Source organism: Phytophthora infestans, genomic scaffold (assembly GCF_000142945.1).
Source record: "Phytophthora infestans T30-4 supercont1.1 genomic scaffold, whole genome shotgun sequence".
Lineage (NCBI taxonomy): Eukaryota > Oomycota > Peronosporomycetes > Peronosporales > Peronosporaceae > Phytophthora > Phytophthora infestans.
In genome coordinates this window covers 6,688,153-6,697,062 of record NW_003303758.1, presented here as the reverse complement: position 1 = coordinate 6,697,062, position 8,910 = coordinate 6,688,153, and the positions used below count along the sequence as shown (strand labels likewise).

Sequence of the window (8,910 nt, the reverse complement as noted above, 5' to 3'; positions counted from 1 at the left end):
GGTCCCTTGAGCAACGCCGTGTTCTTCTTCACATTTCTCGATCGTCCGCACCTTCGTCGAGCTTGGCGGATAAGTTGCGCTCGACAGGACGTGGGACTCCCATGCGTCCCACCTGCAGCGTCAACTCTTCCACCTCGCCAAGTAGCTCGGCGGTAGTCTTCGTTTCTCCGAGCTCAGCGGTCTCGGCCTTCTCCTCATACTCTCCTTCACCTGCATCTCCGTTCTCGCTCTCCTGGGCTTGGCCATCCTCGTCGAACTGGACGGTTCGTCCCACCTCCATCGTCATGGCGATGAGTCGTTGATCCGCCGGGTCCGACCCCGCGAGAGGCGATCCTCCAGCCGTCGCTGGGCTTCCGTCGCTCGGAGTTGCTGATCCCTTGACCATCTTCACTCTTCTCTTTCTCTTCTCTTCCTCTTAACTTGGTTAGCTGGCACCTATAAAAACAAACACACACTCCTGTTCCCGGGTCGCGGCACCAGTTGTGGTGTAGTAGAACACACAAATACCGTCAGATGTGGATTCCTTACACAAACCACAACGAATCGCCGAGTTAGTTCGGCGGTTGTATGGCCTGCGCAGAGGGTGGTCCCCTCGCGGTCCGGCCCTTCCGGGACAGACGAGTGGCTCGCTTTCACTCGGTTCCGACTAACCAAGTCAGATCACTTCCGAGGCTCCGCCGAGTTTGGTTCGGCTGAGCTCGTTCACAACCCTGTGCCCTCCACCAATGGATGGACGACGGCGCGCGAGCGCTTTTACAGGTCACCGAGCGCAGAGGCGGCTCGGCTAGAAGTGTTACGGCACCCGGGCTATCCGATGTACCGGCCCGCTGAGTATGCGGGGCTTTCTTTCGCGCGTATCGAGACTTTGTCCTACCCGGACCGACCTAATCTCTTGGCGCTACCAGTCAATACCCTACAAGCTATGCCTCTCGAGTATTGACGGCAGGCATAATCCAGCCCTATGCAGGGACTTACCGGAAAAGTGTACACGTGTCTTGGACTAGGAAAATTCTGCTCTGTTATCTTCTGGGAGCCATTTCGGCTCCCCCTATTTAATCCTATGCTTCTTATACAAATATCTAGTGAAATGTAGTCGTTTCGGATCTCTACCGACCCTTCAGCTGAGTTCCGGCGACCGTTGAGCTCAGCAGCCATCCGGATAGCATATCCGGACAGATCGCCGAGTACTTACCGTGATCCTTTGCTCCTAAACTCTGGGTTATCAGACCGTGCCGATTCTTGACCTAAAGTAGGTTGGCGTATGGTCGAATCTGGAAATCCCTACACCACACAATACTCAATTGGATGTTGACGACATATGCGAATGTTCCGACTAGCACGGCAAACACTTGGGTTCGAGGTAGTAGTAAGGCTGAAAGTTTCTTCGCCCGTGTTCTTCAGCTTTAACTGACTGATACCACCACTACTCGCTCGTTTGGGGGGCGAAAAGATCCTCTATTGTGGCCTTTTGAGCACGAAATCCACGCAGCTCTTCTTGGGGGAAATCAGGGTCATTCTCGTCCGGAAATTCGCGCAAAACTGCCGTAGGGATAGCCTCAAATTCGTTGTCGTCGTCAATGCAATTACGTGGCACACTGTATTGAGCAGCAGCATACCGCGAGTCAATTTCTTCATCACGCAAAACCTCCTCCAGATATTCAGCCCAAACCTCGAGAGTTCTTCCATCGCTGATACCGTCACCAGGATCCTCTTCGTCACCGTCTTTATCCGTGCTATGCAGCGGGCCTGGTGGCGAAGGGACAAATATTATGCTGCGCCCTTCGCGAAGAATTTCACGCTCCACAGGTGATATCAGTTGCTTTTTGTTTGCATTTTGAACCGAGTTTTTCAATGATCGTTGACGAACATGCTTCGCAATGATGTGAATGTCAAGTGCTTTGCTTGATTTCATGCGGTTGCGCAGTCCTATATGAATAAGCCCGAGCTCACTGAAAAGTCGCTCACATGTAGCAGTGTTGACAGCAATGGATAATACTGCCATCGCAAGCTTTGGTAGCATACTGTCTGGTCTTTGCTGGCCAACCCATCGCCAATATTTCCATAGAGAGCTCTTAAATTCACTTGCTTTAGTTCTTGTGAACTTGCCTTCCATCCAGTCGAGCATATCACTTCGAATGACGCCGACATCCTCTGTAGAGAATAGCCTGCGATAATAGTATGCAGCAATTGAAGGAAGGCGGCCCAACCCTGAGACCTTCGTAGTCGGCAGCGCTCGAGCGTGATCTGCATACGCTGGATGCAGTGCAAACCCCAGCATGAAGAGCGGTTGTTCACACTGCCGCCATCTTTCCTCGACACACTTGACGAGCTCATCACAACTACAAGGCAATATTCCGAAATCCGAGGTAAATATCACGATAGGATATCACTACGTCACCAACAGTGTTTTCATCGCGCTGGAGTCTGTACGATGCGTACGACAACGGTGCAATAACATTTTCAGCACTAGTCAAACTTGTCCAGAAGTCGACATCTCCTAAACAGCGCAGACTCAATGGAAAGTCGCTATCCATCCCGTACTGGTGGTGGAGCATCGGAAGAGCGGTCTTTACTCGAAGAAGTGACGCGAAGCAGCCCTGCATGGAGTTCCAGCGAGTTGCACAGAGTGTTCGTAACCCAAGTGTATTGCCGTAGAACCTCTTCATTAGCCTTCGTACGCGTTGCAGCCACTTTGCAGATGATTGGTTGATGATATTAACGGCAGCCGCTGCCTTGCCGGCTACTCCGCGAAACACCGATTGTAGAACCGATTTAACAAGATTATTAATGTCATGCGCAAAACAGCGCACAAACACGAGCTGTGGCCACCTAAGAGCCAATATACGCCGCGCACGCCCACATTGTCCGGCGTTATCAGTAATGATAGCACCAATATTCCACCCCTCGTCAAGTCCTTGTCTGATAACTTTCTCGATATTATCAGCGACTGCTAGTCCATCGTGCCGATCACCAACCGGTGTCAGTGCAAATGTTAAAATTACGCCAAAAAGTGTCAGCTGGACGCCCAAATTGTGCTCTTTTGAAATGTTCATTCACACATCCGATGACAGGTTGACACGACCACCAGTTGACGCTTGCATATCACTCAGTGCTTTTGTCTCCTTAGACCGGCAGCGCTGTGCATGCTCAACAACTACTCGGCCACCAAGTGTACGACGAGAAGGTAAAATTGCTGTCAAACCCGGGCAAATCAACTCTAAAAACCGCAGCACCGATTTCTGCTCAATAAACCGATCGGAGAGATGATTGTCCGCGTGAAGCTCGACCAATGCGCACTCAATTTGCTTAACCTCGCTCCTCGCGAACTGTCGCATTTGTTTCTTTTTTGCTAGGGTTGGCTTTGTGCTGCTTAAAGGAAAGATGTTGCCGAGCCGCAGGGTTCGTTGAGCTCGCGCTCGCTTCGCCGGACGTGACATTGGCTGTAGAGGCCGATTACACGAGCTCTGCGATCGTGTTCGTCTAGCAATTCCTTGCGAAGCTGTCGGTGATCGAGCTGCTGTCATCGCTGAAGGTGTCGCAGCGGGTGTAGCCGCAGGAGTTAATGGAGGGGACGCGCGAGAAGCTGCAGTTGGCGTCGCCGCTGGACTTGGCACGGAGGACACGGAGAGTGGTGATACCGAGCGAAGCTGTGCAGACTGGTAGCTCACACATCTGGAGAGATGGCTGCGGTAGTTACGCGGCCTGCCTACTATTGGAACAGGCAGCGTGGCTGCGTCGCCACTAGAGTAGGCGGCTCTGCAATACTTGCACTCTGTGTACTTGTAGCCTCCTTTTGCTTTGTCCAAGTCGTCTAATGGCACGAAGTGCACGGCTTCTGGGCACTCTGGACGCCCACCGGGCATCCTCTAGACAGGGATCGGATACGCAACTGAAACGTGGTCCTGTAGTTTAAAACTGGCCGGGCCGGCAGGGGCCACTAGTTTTAGCCCCGGCCGTCCCGGCCATTGCCGAACGGCCCGAAACCCAGTGCCGAAACCACGTACTGGACGTTTATTGGCCGAAAGGTTTAAACCCTTCTGTTAACGCTGGCCTAGTGCCGCCAGACAGCTGTCGAAACCCTCGCCACCGAAGCATATATCATCCACAAACGATCGTCGACCAAACACGGGTATCAGCGATGATTCGTCTGGGCCCCCGTTCATAAACATGTCAGCGACAGGGCTGTTGACGATCTGTCATACAGGGTCGGCCTCCACCGGTGCTTCGCGGTCTGCCGCGAACTTCGTTTGAAACGAACCCTCGGCTTGGCCCACGACGTTCCTTGGTCTGTTCTTCAGCTAAACACATCGTCTCTGAGTATTCAAACCAACCTCCTTTTGGCTTAACGAACCCCCCGAGCGCGTTGTCAATCATACGCTGGTAGATCATCGGCGCGTTCTTTAATCCAAAGGGCATGCGCAACCACTCGAAGTGTCCGAGTGCGCAGACAAACGCCGACACTTTTCGTGCTCGCAAGGTCATCATGACCGCCCAGAAGCCGCTTGCAGCATCCAGCGAGTAGAATCACAGTTAGCACTCGAGGTCAGATCAACAGATCGTCGGCTAGCGGAATTGCATACTCCATGGTTGCGGTGATGGCATTCACCATCTTGTAATCGATGCAGAGCCGGATGTCCAGCCCGTTCTTTTTCATCACAATCACGATCGGCGATGCCCATGGACTGTCTGAAAATACGATCAGTCCTGCTCGCAGAAAAGCGCATAGCAGCTCGTACCGTTTGCCGCGAAATCGTAACGGCACGCGTCGGGCACGCTGTTTAATTGGGGCATGCCCCTGCGTGTCGATATCGCATACCGCGCCGTAGGCTGACGGCGGCAGTGCGTTACCACTAGCAACCAGGATGTGCTCGTGGTTCTTCAGCGCTGCGACCAGACGTTCTCTTCGATCAGGCGACAGCTGGGGATCAGAAACATTGGGCGCATTATTGTCTATCGTCGGGTTGATTTCTTCGGTAAGGTCCGGCAGGAATGCCAACTCCTTCGCGTAGTCTTCTAGGCCAATGTTGTTAGCTGGGTGTTCGTAGAAGTCATTCCTTGCGTTCTCCGTTGCTTCATTTCCTTCGGTTGTTAACAGTCGAGCAACCGAGATGTACGTCTCGTCCAAAGTAACTACGGACCCTTCTCTCGACTCAACATCGGCATCCGCTTTGATGTGAACACTCGGTACTGGGTCCATCTCCTTCCCATCTCTGGGCCACCTGCCGAGCCTTTGTTCGCAATATTGAATGCGCAGGCAACCGACATGTTGGGCTGTTTATTTTTGTTCAGCGCCTAGGATGATCATTATCTTGGCAGTTCGGCATTCGCACCAATCTCGCAGCGAACACTCGGTGCCGTGTTCACCACCTTCAGCGCGACGTCAGCATCCTCTGGGCCGACCACCGATGATTCGTTCGCAAATTCGGCCGTGCACAAGGCCGGGACAACTTCGTCGAGACTGGTGTCTCTGTCTGATCCAGTGCTGTTACTTGTCGCTTCCGTTGTCACCCCATACTTGAAACGAACACTCGTTGGCGTGTGTACAACGTTTCCCGAACTCATTAGTTCATGTGTACGTGCTACCGAGTCGTCGTTTGCATTATTGCCCCCGTCGTGAGCTGTCGTGTAAGTTTCAAAGGTTCTTCGGAAGGCTGACCATCGGCCAAGTCCCCGGCTGTCACCCCATACGCCAGACAGGCCTCCACTCGTTGACGTTCCTCCATGATCATTGATCAGCGCTCTGCACATGTCAGACGATCATTAGAGTCCATTAGCGAGTCTTCAAGAGGCCTTGCTAGCACCCATTGGGTTCTGGGTAATCTCGTCGCTCGACTGCTGAAGGCTGAGTTGCAAGTCATTTCTCGTCGATTTTGCACTCACGCTAAAACAGCTCGCGATCTCTGCAACCTTCGTAGGCCAGCACTTGCCAGTCTTGGTACTTCTTGGAATCCAGACGCACATAGCCGTCACCTCGCGGCAAATCCCCACCTGGAATCCACATCGCGATCGAGTCGTGTGCTGGTAGGTACACAGTTTGGTCAGAAACATTGGTCAACCGAATGATCTGAGGCCGTCCACGTCGAAACCTCGCCACTGACGGGATTAGCTTGTTCGTTTGACAAACATACAGTACTTGTTCTCCCAGCCCGACTTGGCGCTTCGCTAATCGATATTCTCGCCACTCGTGCGCTTGAATGTCCAAACGCTCAGGTGACCCGGCGTTAACATGGGAGCCGTATTCTTCGCTGTCGACCATGTTCTTGGTCTTCATCAGTGGGATTTGAACTTCGTGCGGTAATTGTGCTGCGCCGTGAAACAGGTCCAACCGGATCCCAGCTGGGATCATAAAGTCGGTCCCGAGTACCACGTCGACGCCTGCACTATGCGCCATTACCCACATCTCGAATTCGTACACCATCTCCCATCCGAGCGTAATCTTGACGCATGCTCGTCGTGTCGAATACACCTTGCCTTCGTTGATTCCTTGAATGTCAATGCGGCGTCTGTGATCGGGTACATCTCGGAGCCGTAACATCTTGGCAAAGGCGTCAGTGATCACACTAACGTTCGCACCTGTGTCGAGGGGGATCCTCGTTCGCTGGTCGTTCACAGCGCCTTGCACCAGAGCTCTCATTCGGATCCGTCGGTCGAATTTCTTGGCCGACCACCACCCTTGTCTCTCGCCAGGGTTCAACTTCGTCATCTTGGAGTGACCCTTGGGCTTGTCTCGCACTGCACTCGAAACCACGCCGAACGAACCCTCGCTGGTGCTCCCATCAGCATCAGCACACTCCACTCCCTCTTCAACACCTCCACCGAGGATTCTACTCCTCTCCTTTTCATTTTCCGTCGCGTTCACACTTGTTAAAGAATTATCAGGCCATTCACTCTGCTCCATGAAAGCAAAGATACATTCTGCTTCCATTGAAGGCTCGGTTAGCTGTGGCAGCTCGATAGGGACCAACCCAGTTGTAGTTGGCGGGCTGCCTAGTTTAAATTACGTTCATGAACAACGGCCCTGAGCTCTAGTGGGAGTTCCTCCTTCGTGCCTTTAGTACCCACGAATTTTGGCAAGGTCTTGGAAGTTGCGGAAAAGCTCACATTGTCCAGCATCGTGGAGTTGTTTGCAGAACTTGCATCGCTTGTTACAGTAGTGGGTGGAGTGACTCATGCTACCGCACACCGCGCAAGGGCCGTACGGTGGGCGTCGGTTGTCGCGGTTGAAGTCACGTCGACCGCGTTGGTCCTGATTGAACCCACGGTCACCACTTCGGCGCTCTTGGTTGAAGCCATTCTCGCGATCGAGCGTGTTTCCACGCGGTTGGCGGCTGTCTGAACGTGCGTAGGTGCCTTCAGCGGCTGCACGGCGCTCATTTTCGTTAGCCGCGGCGAGGTATAGGTCATTTTCATCCAATTAGAAATCACCATCCGTATTATCGGGCATGAAAGTCGTTGTACTCGTCTTGCACATCGTTGTAAACGTTCGGATCTTCGTTTGAATACTCGGTGTTTCCCTGAGCAGCTTCGACCCTCTAATTCAGCTAGTAGGTCATTCACCGTGGCTTTAATGAGCGTCACGCTTGGTTTATTGCGGTTATCATCGCGGCGACGGTCATCACGCCGATTGTTGCGGGCGTACCCATCGTCGCGTCGCGCATCACGACTCTTGGAGTATCGATAATCGCTGTCACGCTTGGCCATTCTCTCCTTGCCCTGGAGAATATCTTCGATGCTCGCTTCGAGCTCGTTAATGTCGGTGACTTGAGCGTGGTAAAGACTCTTTGCCAACTTGTCATCTTCGCACGTTGCCAGGAACTGCTGTACGTGTTCTTTCGCGTCGCGACCACTCTTCTCGAAGTGTAGACGGCCGTTCCGAGCGTAGCCATTCAGCCTGTTTATGTAGTCGCACAGATGTTCGTTACGCTCCCGCTTTGCAGAGTAGTAACGGGACAGCGCCGTCTGCGTGAACTGCGAGCAGTAATAGCGGATGAACGCATCGTTCAACAGTTTCCACCTCCGCTTCGTCTTCTTCGGAAGTTGACGGAACCAATGAATGGCTCCGTTCCGGAGACTTAGCTCAAATGGAATGCACCATTTGTCGGCATCTGGGTGGGTTCCAGTCATTTCGTAGACAAACCCTCGGAGCCACTGCATACAGTTCTCGCTCTTGTTGCGAGAGCCTGAGAACGGCGTGATGCGATCCAATGGTCGGTGCGATGCCATTTCAATCCTCGGTGTCGGGTCCACGTCGCTCAGCGTCGCCAGTTCATTCATCTGACGCATCAACTCGACTTGAGGACCTTCCTCGTCGAATGTACGCACCAAAATGTCAGCGTCACTTGACGAACCATCGCTGTCGACTTGACGACGTCCGGCACCACCTTTGGGAGCTCGCGCACCGCCCCGGCGACCGAACGAACCCTCGTTACCAGCATAAACTCGTTGCATACGGCTCTCCGAACGTGGCGTAGCCATGTGCGAGTCTTGAAAGTACGGTGAAGCTTCGGTAGTGCCAAAGGCACCACGCTCAGCTCCACGCTTGGTCGGAGGAGTCGTTGGGGTGTCGGCGGCAGCGGAATCGTGGACGGATCTTCATCTTGAACGATCGGTCGACTCACAGGCCGCTTTTCAGCGTTGATGCCAACAGCGCCAAACGCCTTCCGAAGCTTCTTCTTCCATTTTTGGAGAGCAGCTCCGGCTTCATGGGGACTCCAATCTTGGAGCGACATCGTCGATGGGTACGATTCATTCTCAAAGCCCAGCGACAACAGTAGCGAAGCTGAATCCTCGGCAACTTGATAGTCAGCACTGAGTTGACTGGGTATTGAAGTTCCTGCGCAAGCGCAGGCCAGTCGGCCTTTCTCTTGGGGATGGGCTTGGAACAGCTGCATCAGTCATCATTCTGCATCA

At 53.2% G+C, this 8,910-nt stretch overlaps 1 protein-coding gene across 1 annotated transcript; it reads right to left on the bottom strand.

Moving 5' to 3' along the window:
- Positions 1–1,946: 1,946 nt before the first annotated feature.
- PITG_01147 (uncharacterized protein) lies at positions 1,947–3,053 on the bottom strand (the record flags this gene model as incomplete). Its single annotated transcript, XM_002909619.1, has 4 exons — positions 1,947–1,949; positions 2,045–2,329; positions 2,391–2,690; positions 2,811–3,053. 4 exons carry the CDS (start codon positions 3,051–3,053, stop codon positions 1,947–1,949), a joined length of 831 nt encoding a protein of 276 aa, XP_002909665.1.
- Between the last annotated feature and the right edge of the window lie 5,857 nt (positions 3,054–8,910).